At 45.3% G+C, this 16,913-nt stretch overlaps 1 protein-coding gene across 3 annotated transcripts in view; it reads right to left on the bottom strand.

Moving 5' to 3' along the window:
• The window catches only part of ZFHX3 (zinc finger homeobox 3), a 174,779-nt gene that overhangs the window by 73,426 nt on the left and 84,440 nt on the right, over positions 1 to 16,913 (bottom strand). For 2 of the 3 annotated variants that reach the window (XM_075326029.1, XM_075326027.1), the window contains exons 2-3: positions 9,407 to 12,147; positions 7,349 to 7,845 (exon numbers count right to left, since the gene is read on the bottom strand). In XM_075326029.1, coding sequence (XP_075182144.1) covers positions 7,349 to 7,845; positions 9,407 to 12,101 — 3,192 coding nt within the window. In that variant the 5' untranslated portion in view covers positions 12,102 to 12,147. The remainder of the gene's footprint in view (positions 1 to 7,348; positions 7,846 to 9,406; positions 12,148 to 16,913) is intronic. The other variant, XM_075326030.1, reaches the window with a different exon arrangement.

Raw genomic sequence — 16,913 nt, 5'->3', positions numbered from 1 at the left:
GTTCAGACCATAGACTCTGACACTCCTCACTATACTTTCTCTGCTGCTTCCGAGGTGCACAGGCAGGCTCGGGCGTCAACCAGTTATGTGCTCATTAGTGATCAGACTAGCAGGAGTTAATGTCTGCTAGCCTGCTGGTTAACTTTGGGATCACATATTGCAGGAGACCTATGATAGGTACTCTCAGCCGTTTTAAGATGGAGAGACGCACAGACCTCACATCCAGCCTATATTACTGGGAGAGACACACAGACCTCACATCCAGCCTATATTACTGGGAGAGACACACAGACCTCACATCCATCCTATATTACTGGGAGAGACACAGACCTCACATCCAGCCTATATTACTGGGAGAGACACACAGAGCTCACATCCAGCCTATATTACTGAGAGAGAAACACAGACCTCACATCCAGCCTATATTACTGGGAGAGACACACAGAGCTCACATCCAGCCTATATTACTGGGAGAGACACACAGAGCTCACATCCAGCCTATATTACTGGGAGAGACACACAGACCTCACATCCAGCCTATATTACTGGGAGAGACACACAGACCTCACATCCAGCCTATATTACTGGGAGAGACACACAGAGCTCACATCCAGCCTATATTACTGGGAGAGACACAGACCTCACATCCAGCCTATATTACTGGGAGAGATACACAGACCTCACATCCAGCCTATATTACTGGGAGAGACACACAGACCTCACATCCAGCCTATATTACTGGGAGGCACACAGAGCTCACATCCAGCCTATATTACTGGGAGAGACACACAGAGCTCACATCCAGCCTATATTACTGGGAGAGACACACAGATATCACATCCAGCCTATATTACTGGGAGAGACACACAGACCTCACATCCAGCCTATATTACTAGGAGAGACACACAGAGCTCACATCCAGCCTATATTACTGGGAGAGACACACAGACCTCACATCCAGCCTATATTACTGGGAGAGACAGACAGAGCTCACATCCAGCCTATATTACTGGGAGAGACACACAGAGCTCACATCCAGCCTATATTACTGGGAGAGACACACAGAGCTCACATCCAGCCTATATTACTGGAAGAGACACACATACCTCACATCCAGCCTATATTACTGGGAGAGGCACACAGAGCTCACATCCAGCCTATATTACTGGGAGAGACACACAGAGCTCACATCCAGCCTATATTACTGGGAGAGACACACAGACCTCACACCCAACCTATATTACTGGGAGAGACACCCAAACCGCTCATTCAGCCTATACTACTGGGAAACACAGAGGCCTCTCAGTCAGCCTATATTACTGGGAGAGACACACAGAGCTCACATCCAGCCTATATTACTGGGAGAGACACACAGACCTCACATCCACCCTATATTACTGGGAGAGACACACAGAGCTCACATCCAGCCTATATTACTGGGAGAGACACACAGAGCTCACATCCAGCCTATATTACTGGAAGAGACAAACAGACCTCACATCCAGCCTATATTACTGGGAGAGATACACAGACCTCACATCCAGCCTATATTACTGGGAGAGATACACAGACCTCACATCCAGCCTATATTACTGGGAGAGACACGCATACCTCACATCCAGCCTATATTACTGGGAGAGGCACACAGAGCTCACATCCAGCCTATATTACTGGAGAGACACACAGAGCTCACATCCAGCCTATATTACTGGGAGAGACACACAGAGCTAACAACCAGCCTGTATTACTGGGAGAGACACACAGACCTCACATCCAGCCTATATTACTGGGAGGCACACAGAGCTCACATCCAGCCTATATTACTGGGAGAGACACACAGAGCTCACATCCAGCCTATATTACTGGGAGAGACACACAGATATCACATCCAGCCTATATTACTGGGAGAGACACACAGACCTCACATCCAGCCTATATTACTAGGAGAGACACACAGAGCTCACATCCAGCCTATATTACTGGGAGAGACACACAGACCTCACATCCAGCCTATATTACTGGGAGAGACAGACAGAGCTCACATCCAGCCTATATTACTGGGAGAGACACACAGAGCTCACATCCAGCCTATATTACTGGGAGAGACACACAGAGCTCACATCCAGCCTATATTACTGGAAGAGACACACATACCTCACATCCAGCCTATATTACTGGGAGAGGCACACAGAGCTCACATCCAGCCTATATTACTGGGAGAGACACACAGAGCTCACATCCAGCCTATATTACTGGGAGAGACACACAGATATCACATCCAGCCTATATTACTGGGAGAGACACACAGACCTCACATCCAGCCTATATTACTGGAAGAGACACACATACCTCACATCCAGCCTATATTACTGGGAGAGGCACACAGAGCTCACATCCAGCCTATATTACTGGGAGAGACACACAGAGCTCACATCCAGCCTATATTACTGGGAGAGACACACAGACCTCACACCCAACCTATATTACTGGGAGAGACACCCAAACCGCTCATTCAGCCTATACTACTGGGAAACACAGAGGCCTCTCAGTCAGCCTATATTACTGGGAGAGACACACAGAGCTCACATCCAGCCTATATTACTGGGAGAGACACACAGACCTCACATCCACCCTATATTACTGGGAGAGACACACAGAGCTCACATCCAGCCTATATTACTGGGAGAGACACACAGAGCTCACATCCAGCCTATATTACTGGAAGAGACAAACAGACCTCACATCCAGCCTATATTACTGGGAGAGACACCCAAACCGCTCATTCAGCCTATACTACTGGGAAACACAGAGGCCTCTCAGTCAGCCTATATTACTGGGAGAGACACACAGAGCTCACATCCAGCCTATATTACTGGGAGAGACACACAGACCTCACATCCACCCTATATTACTGGGAGAGACACACAGAGCTCACATCCAGCCTATATTACTGGGAGAGACACACAGAGCTCACATCCAGCCTATATTACTGGAAGAGACAAACAGACCTCACATCCAGCCTATATTACTGGGAGAGATACACAGACCTCACATCCAGCCTATATTACTGGGAGAGATACACAGACCTCACATCCAGCCTATATTACTGGGAGAGACACGCATACCTCACATCCAGCCTATATTACTGGGAGAGGCACACAGAGCTCACATCCAGCCTATATTACTGGAGAGACACACAGAGCTCACATCCAGCCTATATTACTGGGAGAGACACACAGAGCTAACAACCAGCCTGTATTACTGGGAGAGACACACAGGCCTCTTAGTCAGCCTATATTACTGGGAGAGACACACAGAGCTCACATCCAGCCTATATTACTGGGAGAGACACACAGAGCTCACATCCAGCCTATATTACTGGGAGAGACACACAGAGCTAACAACCAGCCTATATTACCGGGAGAGACACACAGAGCTCACATCCAGCCTATATCCCTGGGAGAGACACACAGACCTCACATCCAGCCTATATTACTGGGACACACACACAGAGCTCACATCCAGCCTATATCACTGGGAGAGACACACAGGCCTCTCATCCAGACTATATTACTGGGAGAGACACTCCTACAAGAGAAAAATCAAACTTGGATCAGGCTGCATATCAGAGTCTGAAAATTAATGAATTAATGAAGATTACAGACTGAAGGTAAGTGCTATTTTAGTAACAAAAGATAAACACTAAGATATAATATATTTTATATATATATATATATATATATATATATATATATATATATATATATATATATATATATATATATATATAAAAAAGTATTTTTAACCTGTCATAGGTGCCCATAGACTAAGAACGGAAGAGTGACGTAGTGGCCAGAATCTCATCAATTTACCTTATAAAGGAACCTGTCATTAGATTCATGCTGCCAGATCCACAGGCCACATGAAGCAAGTATGAAATACCGGCCGGGGACTAGAGGAGCGGCCATTGTCTAACCAAAAGAATCATCGGTCGATGTAACTGCTCCGTAGACATGTTTGGCAATAGGGTTGAGAACTGGTAAAATTGGCGAACCTCTTCTCTAGCGCTGTAGGCCAACGCATAATGCTTATAGGTAATCATTATACACACAGATCTATAAATGTGAACAACCTCAATTCTTTCCATAGCGATGACGATCCCTGGAAAGCAAAGGGAATACCCGCACCGGCTTCATTACTAATTACACTACAAAATACATCGTAACCTATGACATAGCAAAACATCATATACAATAAATCTACCATAAAACAGCAAGAAATTACCTACAGCAAATACAGTTATCCATCTGGATCTATGTCGGAAACACTTAAAAGGACTTCATCGCTGTGCGCCAACCTGAACCTCATCGAATCAATGGTAAACTGCAGACTGCTAGACGGTAGATCAGGAGGCGGCCATCACCGACATCAACATAAAATGGCCAAAAACAACAAGCAGGCATTTCATACAGAGGAAACAATAAGACCGGCGCAGAGACGAAGCACAATGCAATCCAAAACCAGATAATTAGAGTCATTTATACAGAACAGCACAAGGGCACATAGGGGGTCTCCGTGCTCAGAAGTGTGCCCACAATAGCTCACAAGCCCCTATATTTTCATTTCTGCACATTGTGGGATTGGCCTTGGTTTTAACATGTTCTTTCCCTGCTTGTGCTCTAGTCATATACTTTGAATGCAAGCCAGATTTTAAAGGGGTTGTCCAGTTTGGTGACCCCGTTCCCGTACATCCCATTCTGAGTTTATAGATCTGTTTCTGGTCATCGTCTCTTGAGTGGAGCATCCATCGTTCCGGACAACGAGCAATACCCCAATTATTTAAATGGGTGGTGTGTAGTGTCAAATTTTTATCGTTGTGGCGCTACAAGAAAATGAAAAACACTTAAGTCCAAGTTACAACGCACCATTATTGTGTTTGTGTCATGATTCTGATTCGTGGTGCTCTGCTCTTCAGCAGAGCCGGTGTTCTGTTTTGTATTTTGCGCCGGTGGACGGGTGGTTTCCCGTTCTTGGCTTCTGTGCTGGTATTGGGAGGGACAGGTGATTGCTCTGCTTCATTAGGGAGCAACCTCACCTGGAACACCGCCAGCTGTAGTTCCTGCCTGCAGTAAGTGCTCTGGCTCCAGTTTGTGCTTTGATCTTGTCCTCCTACTCCGGACCTGTTAACCCTCTTCTCCCATGTCCCTGACTCTGACGTTGTTCCCCGGCTCCTGACCTCCAGCTTGTATCCTGACCTTGGCTCCGCTTTTCACCCCCAGTGTACCTTACGTGACTTTCTTGCTTCTCACCTCCAGCTTGTGCCCTGATCTCGGCTCCACTTTTACCCCAGTATACCTTATGTGACTTCCTAGCTTCTGACCTCCGGCTTGTACCCTGACCTTGGCTCCACTTTTCCCCAGTGTACCTTATGTGATTTCCTGGCTTCTGACCTGCGGTTTGTGCTCTGACCTTGGTTTTATTTCATCCCTGTGTTTCATTCGTGACCTCCTGGCTCCTGACCTCCGGATTGTTTGACTTCCCAGTAATTGCATCTGGTGACACCTAGTGGTAGTTCCTCGCAGTTTCTAGGTAGTCTTGTTTCTCGATAATTGTGGCTTTTAAACTTGACGATGGAGCAAAACGCTTGTTCGTTGGGTGAAAAGAAAAAAAAAATCAATGTTCTCGGGAGCATATTGTCCTGTGTAAACGAAACCTGTGCTGCCAAGATCAATCTCATCCCATTACAGATCGTTCAATGCTCATCTGAAGCAGGGTTGGTCTGCGGAAAAGGTTGTTAAATGACCACCGACCGGCAAGCACGTTGCCAGTTGGCATTATGCAGGTTTAGGCAAAGATCACAGCTGATCAATGCGACGGTCCCAGAAGGGAGGAACTGTTTTGCTCAATTTATTGGCCTTGCAAAGTAAGAATTGTCCAAAGTGGAAAACCCCTTTAATAATGGAAATGTCTTCACTTTCATATATTCTTCATAAAGCCAAATCAAAGCCATCTGTTTGTCAATAGAAGTCATCCTTTGTGCACTTAAAACTGGAGTTTGCCCAGGAACCCACCCCAAAAAAAACCCAAAAAACATAGTACTAACTGGAACAGATCCAACGTAATATCTTTACGACCATCACAAGATCTACGAGGATCCAAAGGGCAGAAGATTAATCTGATCCTTCTGATGGGGGATTTTCTTTTCTCTCCTTATTAGATGGTCAGCTCAGAAAAAGGCAAAATATCATTAAGGGCTGGATGCTGTCAGGGACCAACCAGGGATAAAAGCCAAGTGATTCAATATTCACCTTTAACCAAAACCAGATTGCTGCCTCTTTTCAAGCTCTAAATTGTCTTTCCAGACGTGGCCCCTCGGACTCGTGCCCCCACTGAGAGCCTTGCACTCCTGGATGCACACGGTCTTGTTTTGCACACTATTCTGGCATCTGGAGGGATTTTCGGTATCTGACAGTGTAGAAGTTGATTACATGCAGTTAACTCTGCTCTAACCTGATTATAGATGTGCCAGCCTAATGGATTACATTTGCAAGAGGAAACATAACATGCAATCAATCTCAATCCACCTCAGATGTGAACTCTTGGTCTGAGGACCACTCTCGTCCTCGGCCCGGTCTCCCTCGTAGAGTGTGGTCAGGGAGTCGGGGGAGATGGGGAGACGCTGCGCTGTGACATTCCCATTAAGTAGAGTGTAGGGGAGACGAGGGAGAGGTTAGTTTGCGGAGTGTGTGTGTGTGCGTGGATGGAAGGTAGGTGGAAGAAGCCAGACGAGATTTATGGGGAACTGTACCTGACCGTTCATACTAAAGCCATTATGGAATGATTAGAGAGGAGGGTGAGGCTTTAAGTCCAGTGAAAATCAATAGAAACGTCTGGAGGAATTCTATGGGGCGAGCAAAAGGCTATTTACGGGATTTTCACTGCCTTTATTCTTACAGCACCGAGCTGTTAGAGAACCAGAGCCCCGCCAGAAATAGGAATAAGGCCTAATGGAGCAGATACAAAATAAAAAAAAACTTATACTGTATGCATAATAATAAGTCATATTATAAAATGTATCCTAAATTATAAATAGCCCAAGTTTCCACGGTGTAAAAACAGCCCCTAATTTTGCAGCTTTATTGGTTGATCTCAACTGATCGAGCTCGATCTACCCAACCTCCGGCACAGGACCCAAAACCGAAGTTTTCACATCCATCAATACCAATCACTCCACGTAAAATATCTTTGCACTTATTAGTCCGAACAGTCATAGCTCCTAAGGTAAAGCCCGAGTAGAGCAAAGGACTATCAATTGTGTGCACTTATCGGCGTTACATCAGCGTTTTACCTTGTACAGTTTGAGGCTGGCCTCGTGTCTGGTGTTCACAGTGTGCAGACGGAGCTTGTCCAGGCTGTTGGTGTAATAGTCACAGGCGTTGCACTTGAGATGCACTGGGTTCCCAATGGCGACACATTTCAACCTCCACTCGTTGGCTTTGCCCCCTTCTTTGATATGAGCCACAAGCTGGTACTTCTGAACGTGTTTGTCAGTCTTACAGTGCAACTGAAAGTTGGCCTTCAGCTGAGTGGTATATCGACATAAATTACACTGGTAACAATCTCCAACCACCGACTTCCATTCCTCTTCGGGTAGACTGCGCTCCGCTCCCATATGGAGGCCAAGCATGTCCAGGTTATCCGTGGTGAAGCGATTACACACTGCACACTGGAAAAGTTTCAGGGAAGGGTCGTTTGTTTGCGTGAAACTCTCGCCCAGGTTCATGAGTTCCTCTGACACCAGCTGTCCACCTCCCAGCCGCATGTCCAACGGGATTTCTCCTCCTACTTTCAAGTAAAAAAAAAAAAAATAAAAATTGTCACAGCTGAAAATGGAATAAACAATCCAAAACAAATCATACTGGCCTGTATATACGTATTCCTACATCTCACATGCACCAAAACCTGCCTTGGGTCCATTGCCAACAGCACTGACCCACCAAGCCATGAACTCCACAAGACCTTGGTAGAAGTCCAACATTTGAGGCAAGGTAACTCTTGTGGGATCGGGACGGGGTAGCCTTTTCTTTCCAATCAAATCAATAAGCTTTTGGCCTCAACTCACGATCGTGACAAATGGTCCAAGTGTGAACCACAATGATTGGCTATTGAGTTTGGGTTGGTAGACCTATGGCAAGGCCGACCACTGTGGTTCATTCATAGACCATAGTTCAGAGATACCTGAATTCGGCCTTAGTTTACCATGACCCTGTCACCAGTTCACCAATTGTCATTCCTTGAGCCACTTTTGGTAGATACTACCCACTTTGTACTGGAAACGCTCAACACCTGCCTTTTCGGACATGCTCTGACCAAGTCGTATAGTCATCACATGTTGGCCCTTGTCAAAGTTACTCCTTTCATTATGCTTGTTTATTTTTCTTACTTCCAACATATCAATTTCAAGAACTGACTGTTCACTTGCCACCTTGACACAAGCCATTGTCATTAAATAATCAATGTTATCCACTTCATCTTTTTTAGGACTCATTCAGACATGGGTCTTCTGACCTGAACTTAATAGAGTTAGAGGAATTTATAAAGCTGTCAAGTTCAGGTCTGGAGACCCTCGTCCAGTCCGTACATTGCGTTTCGTAGACAATCCATGTTTCACAGACATCAGAATTCAGCCTTAATGTTACAGCTCAAGGGTGTATTTATTTGTACAATCCAATATATCCAATTTACACCGGCTCTGGTCATCTGCATCTACATCGCCCAAAACCAAAGTCTTCCAAATGTTATTTAACAATTTCAGTACATATGAAACCACAAGGATCTATCCAGAAGTTCATAGACGGGTTGTTACCATCTGCGGCTAATAAGCATCTCAGCGAGGCTCGACAAGGGGGGACCGTGGTGTATAAAGCCCCAGAGCTCAACTCTCAACAGTGACTACTGTACATTATCATTCCCAGACTATTAATGTGCAATCGCAGTTAAAGCTCGATGGAATCTCAAGACTATGTCTGACGTGTAAAATAAACACAATCGTGTAGATAAAATCAGATTTTCATCATAAAGGTGAACGCCATGTTAAATGGAGTCTAGGAGCGCTCTCACAGCTGTGTACATATCCATCGAGGTTGGCGTGTGTTTATCGTATGGCCATACCAGGCACATGCTTAGGGCAGCTGGTTAACTTTAGTCGTCAAATTTATTGTACTTGGTCTACGCTTGTCACTTCAGCCGCCCAAGGCCTTGAAACTTTAACTATATAGAAAACGCAAACAAAAAGAGCTACAACTACATTTTGCATGAAAACCCCCCCATAAAAACAGTATTGTCCATCATCACGATTCATGCAAGCTCATTCCACCCATGTGGAAATCAGATAATCACTTCTTACCTACGGTGGGAGCCATCCCTGGCATAGGACTTGTAGGATCTAGCTGGAACCCACCCATTATATACTGTGACTCGTTCGCCGGGCTGTCCATCTTCAGATTCATGTTTTGTGCTAGGTAGAAATGATAGAGGTCGGCTTCGGCGGGAGAAGGTAGGCTGCTGATGCCCAAGTGCCTGTTGTGTTGAATTTGGGTCATGTTTTGCTGAAGCAGCATCATGTTGTGCATGTGCTTCTCACTGGTCATATGAATGCGTAGGTTCCTAGCGACGTTGGTTTCGTAATCGCACACTTCACAACGCCAGGTGGGTTTGGTTTTTGGTTTGGTAGGTGATGGGGCCCCGCAAGAGTTACTAATGGTGGAAGCAGCAGCTGCCGCCGCAGTGGCAGCAGCGACCGCAACCCCGGCAGTGTGGCTGAAAACTTGGTCGCTCCCTCCGTTCTGTAGATTCTGCATGTTGTTTAGATGCTTGTCCGACTGCATATGAATACTGAGATTGCCTTTGGTAGTGGTGGAGTAGTTACAGACCTCACAGCGGAAAGGCTTGTAACCACAGGTATAGCTCTCTCCCCGGGCAAGACGGGGATGAGGTTGCCCAGATTTGCAGTAGGCGCAAGAACCACCCGGCTCGGGGTGCTTTTCTTTCATGTGTGCTTCCAGCGTCTGCTGGTATTTGTAATGCCAGTTACACTTTGGACACTTAAGAGTCTTACATGAGTTCCGAGAGTGCATCATGGTCATGTGTCCACCAAGAGAGCGCGAAGAGCCCAATACAGTGTCACACTTTGGACACTCCACCCCACTCCCAGAAGGGCAATCCCCTACGCCAAGCTCGCAGGGGTTATCGACATGCTGGTGGTGGGTGGCAAAGCTTCCGTCCTCTCCCTCTGCACTTTCATTTGGTTCAGGTGCTGTGGCATTGTCCCGATTGGCACTTTCATCAACAAAGTCCAATTTCCTCCCTCCCCCCGCCATACTGGCATCAACGCCATCACTGTTAAAGCTTAAATGGTTCCTCCTGTTTGCACCATCAAAGACAACGAAGGAAGAAGAACATGTAGAAGGTATGCCCCTTGCCATAGGCTGGGACACATTAGGCATTAAATTAGAGTTAGAAATACTTTGGTTTGTGAGAGCCAGTTCCTTTTTGCCGCTGCTCTCGGCAAACACCCCAGACTCATCCTGAGGTCTGTCCACAAAGTCCTCCTCAAGCCCGCGTGGAAACAGTGCTTTGCAATCCTCCCCATCCTCATCACCTTCCTCCTCCATCTCTTCTTCATCCAACTCCTCCTCCTCCTCGTCATCCACCTCCATCCTTTCCGATAAGTCCTCTTGTACTCCCATTAAATGCTTCTCAGGCTCCGTCATTTCGGGTTCCTTGCTAGAGGAAGGTTTGGTAGTACAAGAGCCTGAGGAGCTTAAAGAAACGGGGTTTATGGTGGTGTTAAAAGAAGAGTTTGTCAACCCTCCTAGATTAAGCAGGGTATTTTGGGACACAACATTGGCCTGTGCCTGGTCTGCCCCACTGGAAGTAGTGTCATTGTCTTTTAGAAGTGCTAGGCTAGCCTGCAAGGCTTCATCGCCCTCCATGCGAATGCCACTAAATTTCCCATAAAAACTATTACCAGGTCCAGTAGTGTTGGCAGAAGAAACTAAGGGATGCTGAAAACTTTTGTTTTTTGGTTCCAGAAAACTAACAAGAGGTTCCTTATCCTTCCCGATCCCTTGAATGATGGCAGAAATGTTCTTGTTGCTAAGAATCTTGCGCTCATCCTCACTTAGAGTCATTCTATGGTCATGCACAGCATGGGTCACAAACGACCGCACGTAGCCAAAGGAAAGTTTGCACAAAAAACACATTAGGATGGGTTTCCTCTTACCATACAGTACAAAGCCATCATATTTGGACAGATCTACATTGTTGGGTACATCTTTGGATACACATGAGCTTTTGGCAGAACCATCACTGTTTAGGTAATCCTTGTTGCTTTTGTGGCGCACGTCAAAAACACGGAAGCTGTGCAGGACCGGGCTTACACCCGCAAGGGTTGAGGTATCCAGGAAAGATTTGTCAGAATTCTCAAACCACTTCCTGAAAGACGAGGCTATGTGGAAAGTGTTAATAATTTGGGGGTAAGAAGGGCCCACCGAGGAGGTCTCCTCAGATTTCCCTGTTGCATTAGGCAAGGAATTTTTGTAGAGAGAAAGAAGAGCCTCGCTTGGGGTACTGTCACAGGCTTCGCCGCTTTGGATCAGCTGGCTGACACTTTCCACTATATAAGCAGAGCCGTCAGGTTGATACACTATTTCACCCGCCAAATTCTCAACGTCACTCTCCTCATCCCCTTCCTCGCTAACATCGCTTTCACTGTCCTCCTTCAGAGATGGCCGAGTACCAGGGCAGCGGTGCTCCATATAGTCCTGTAAACTAGGAAAGGAGGACGAACATTCGTTGCAACAGACTGATCTGCTGGGAGACTGCGAGATGGCACCGGATGGGTTAGCGCTTTCAGGGACGCAATCATTGAATGAGCCGCTCAGACTTTCCAGAGACCCGCGGCTTTCCATGTTGGGCTGCTCCATGCTGCCAGATTGGTCGAGGTGGAGGGCGCTGTTGAGTTCAGTCCATTTTTGGTTTCGAGAAGCGCTGCATCCATTGTCCTTCCCAGCGATGACGGAGGTGTCACAGCCTTCCATGGCGAGCTCTGCGCGTAGAATTCATTGCACCCAATACGACTCGGATCTGCAAGAAAAGAAAAAAAATATATATATCAATAAATCAGAATGAATTAATAACATTTTTTAAAAGGGAATCTGTCAGCAGCTTTTGCTTTGCAATTTGACATCCAGGAATGTGATACTTATTAGATTCTGTGCTATAGTTTAAATAGAATCAGTGTTTTATTAGCAGGAGATTATCACTGCAGGACTAGGTTGCATGTGCAGACCAGTCAGGCTAATCTGGGTAACCTCGCCCTCATCGCCGATTGGCTGCTTGCACAGGAAGCAGCCAATCAGGGATGTGGGCGGAGTTATACACAGCTCAGCATTCTACACTAGGTAGTCTTTTAAGTGACACATTGCTGGAATCAGGCTCTGGCCCTACATCATGCTGCTCTCAGATTACATAGCAAAAACCCTGCTGACAGATTCCCTTTAGGACAGCAACTAATTCAAAAAGTAAATCGAAACCTTTGAGAAAACTAGCCAAAATTGTATTGACCAATGATCTTCTTGGATGAGGGGGTGGGTGATCTTCACATAGATAGATAGGAAATCTGGACTGAATAAAGGGTGGTCTAACTTTTGGAGAGGTTTTATTCTATTACAGGGGTGGAAATATCATTGGTGCAACCTGGGCTCAAGAGGCTAGGGGGCCCAGTTTTACCTCCAAAACAGGTAGAATTGTGCACTATGATGAGCTATTGAACTGCAAATTACCCATTTACTGTTTTTTTTTTCCACAGGGGCCCTTTTCCATCTGTGTCCACCAGTGCTCTATTACTAATATAACAGTCATAGTATAAATTCTTAAATAAGCCTAGGACAAGAGTATAAGTGATACAACATTTGTGATGGTAGGATCCTAAAATAAAAAAACAAGAAATTTGCCAAAAAAAAGTTCATAATTTTACCACCAACGTGGGTCGAACTTGTTCTCGAGTGCCAAATTCACAATTCAATTTCCCCACAATGTCAACCATTTGGTCTTGACTTAAGTGATTGACAGCTGAGTCCAGTTGCACTGGCAAAGGCTAGAAGGGCGAGAGGGTTAACAGGCTAATTGCAAAATCAATGCCATAAAAGCTTGGTAAGTTCCAGGAAGCTGTGGGAAGGGGAGGCAGCGAGAGGAGAGAAACACTTTGACTGGGCACTGGGGACTTGTTTATCGATGCAAAACCCGTTGTGCTCCCTTGGTCAAGGAGAGAAGAAAGGTCTAAAATTAAGTCCAGGTTCATCAATATGTGAACCCGAGAGTAGACTAAATCGCTTTCCAGAACCAAATGTTCCACTTGAATGCAACATATTTAGGACGAGACAAGAGGAAGATCGTGATGACGGAAGACGAGAAGCCATTCACGAAGACATTTTTCCCCGAACGCAAGGACTCGCCGTTCCGTGTTACCCATGTCCAGCAATGCTTGCTAATATGCCCTGTACAGTCATCTGCCGGTTTCTTTTTACTGCTCCCTTTTTTCCACATCTCTTAGCTTTCATCTCTTGCTCTGATTGTCAGTCAATAGGAGAGAGGCAGCTCTCACTTAAGGAAGCAGAAGTCAAACTCCCCTGGTCGATCAGCACTCTGTCTATAAAACATGTTTTCCCGTAAAATCAATGACCTCCAATCAGAGTGCGGACATTGAAGGCAGCGTGTTCCTCGGCTGTGTGTTCTGATTCAAGCCAGAAAAGAAACCCTCTTCTAGAGGCTGGAAATCTGACACAGCAGAAAAAAAAAAGAGCACAAGTATAAAAAACAAACAAAAAAACAGCCAAAACCTTGTACTTGACCAAGAATCAACAGCCTAAACGATGGCGTCAACAAGTTGGAAGCCTGTGCCGTAATCAAAGTGCCGACTGTCAAATAATCATTACATGGTAATAAAGGCACGAGATGACTTCTGATCCGTTCTCATTTATATAAATATCCCCCCGTCTGAACACATGTGTACCACTCGTGGCAGTGTGCCAATGCCGGGCAGGAAACAATTTTACCCAAAAAACAATAGCGCTAAACAAATGCACAAAGAGGGGGTGGGACCGCGCCACCCTGACATCCTCAGGATTAAATCTGAACAGCCGCACTGTGTAATCTGAAATTGTTAATTAGAACAGTGTTAATTAGGCAGTTTGCTCACAAGAGGCAGGTTGGCAACACACCAAAAGGAAAAGGAAAAAAAAGGCAGTAAAGAATAGAAAAATGTCACAAAAGGGAAAAAAAGACTATAAAAGCTGCAGTCTACAGGAGAATATACAAGTGGATCAAGATGCGCAGGCTGGAAATCCGATCATTTCAGTATGCAGATGGCGATATTTCTTGTCAAAATGTGAAGGAATTGAACAACAAAAGCGCCGGTTCTTTTTTTTTGTTTCAGATGGTTGTAGTAGAACAAGTGAAAAAGGAAGATGACCAAAGATCACTAAAGTAAGTGACCACTGGAAGAAGACGACCAAACATAACCAAAGTAAGTAACCCAAGAAAGAGGAAGGCGACCAAACATAACCAAAATAAGTGACCGCTGGAAGAAGACAACCAAACATAACCAAAGTAAGTAACCGCTGGAAGAAGACAACCAAACATAACCAAAGGAAGTAACCACTGGAAGAGGAAGACGACGAAATATAACCAAAGTTAGTGACCAATGGAAGAAGAAGTCAACCAAACATAAGCAAAGGAAGTAACCACTAGAATAGAAGACAACCAAACATAACCAAAGTAAGTAACTATTGGAAGAGGAAGACGACCAAACATGACCAAGGTAAGTAACCACTTGAAGTAGGCGACCAAGCAACCAATGAAGTAACCACTGAAAGAGGAAGAGAACCAAGACATAACCAAAGTAAGTAACCACTAGAAGAAGACAACCAAACATAACCAAAGGATGTAACCACTGGAAGAGGAAGACAACCAAACATAATCAAAGTAATTAATTGCTGGAAGAAGAAGACAACCAAACATAATCAAAAGGAACTAACCGCTGAAAAAAGGAAGAAGACGAAATAGAGCCAAAGTTAATGCCCAAAGGAAGAGGACGACAACCAAACATAACCAAGGTAAGTAACGAATGGAAGAAGAAGGTGACCTGACCAAACATAACCAAGGTAAGTAACCACTGGGAGAAGTAAGGGACCAAACAAGCAAAGATAGCAACCACTGGAAGAGGAAGACAACCAAATGTAACCAAAGTAAGTGAGCACTAGAAAAGGAAGACAACCAAACAGAAGCAAAGGAAGTAACCGCTGGAAGATGAAACACCAAAACATAACCAAGGTAAATAACCCATGAAAAAGAAAGGCGACCAAACATAACCAAGGTAAGTAACCACTGGAAGAGAAAGGCGACCAAACATAACCAAGGTAAGTAACCACTGGAAGAGAAAGGCGACCAAACATAACCAAGGTAAGTAACCACTGGAAGAGGAAGGTGTCCAAAGTAACCCATGAAAGAGAAAGGCGACCAAACATAACCAAGGTAAGTAACCCATGAAAGAGAAAGGCGACCAAACATAACCAAGGTAAGTAACCACTGGAAGAGGAAGGTGACCATAACCCAAGGAAATAAGTGCTGGAAAAGGAAGACAACTAAACATAACTTAGAAGATACAAGTTTTTTTTTTTCTTCCGCAATTCATACATGTCCCATGATTAATAATAAAGAAGACATACAGCACTCTTGTCCATACGTGCCGGATAGGGTCCCAATCCTTAGTGTAATTAATGAAGAGATCCGGCCCTCAAAAGAGGATGTGTTGAAGCATTTGTTGCTTTTTATGTTAATTGTCCAACAAATATTGTGCAAATAGTGACGTTTCAGGCAGTTTTTGACCTTTATCAAACTCTCACAAAGTTAGTGGTATTCAGAAAAGCACGCAGCGCTATTGGCAATGCGACAACACTACAGAGGGGAGGGAGCTTTCTGCTCAGCGACGTTGTTAGCCATCGCAGCTTTAATACGGTCATCAACATACTTTCATATTGGAGCAATTTCCAAGATTAATTATGTATTTTTCTTGCATCTTTTCCCTGTTGTTATGGCACGTTTGCCGCTCCTATATTCGGAACGAGCGAGTTCCAGACTGGCTTCTTCGAGTGCTTCTCCAGCGAATACACACATCACACACAGTGGCTGCATCTTGGTAAGAGTTACAAGTGTTTTCTACACAGTTTCTTAGCCCTTACTGTGTGTTTTTTTCTCCCAGCAGGAAAAGACATGAGGTGAGAGGCTGCCATCAACAGATGTCTCTTTTCCTGTTGCTCTGGCAAAGGGTGCCGGAATTGGCACCATGACAATACAAACAAGAGTTGCCCTGTGCATGCTCATTAATGGGGCACAGCACACACACACACAGACACCGAGAATGGCAAAGGCCTTCAAATCTTAATAGGCTCATTAGCATAAACAGCTTTTCTAACAGCAGGAAGCTAAAGGAACTACCATACCAAACACGACTGCTGGCGGCTCGGTTACAGCCTGGGGATCACCAGCAGAAGCCCGTGCCAGCCTGTTCTACAGACACAGCTGAATGGGGCAGAGCCCTGTCTGCGTTGGCAAGCTGTTTTACGCAGCCGTCCACCCCAGAGCCTTGCAAAACTGGAGAGGAGGCGAGTGCGCGGCCTCTCCGCCAGGTGCTCTGACGTTCCGATGTGACAGATAAATCCTGATATTGATTTAGTCCCTGGCCAGATCGCAGCCTTTTCACAATCCTATTGATTCTTCATTTGTAGAGTTTATCTAGAACCTAGGAGGTCTCTCATGCAAATACAAGACGACAAACCTTATGGACCTCCGTC

The sequence above is a fragment of the Anomaloglossus baeobatrachus genome, chromosome 10 (genome assembly GCF_048569485.1).
Source record: "Anomaloglossus baeobatrachus isolate aAnoBae1 chromosome 10, aAnoBae1.hap1, whole genome shotgun sequence".
NCBI classification, from domain to species: Eukaryota; Metazoa; Chordata; class Amphibia; order Anura; family Aromobatidae; genus Anomaloglossus; species Anomaloglossus baeobatrachus.
This window is presented reverse-complemented; position numbering and strand designations above follow the sequence as displayed.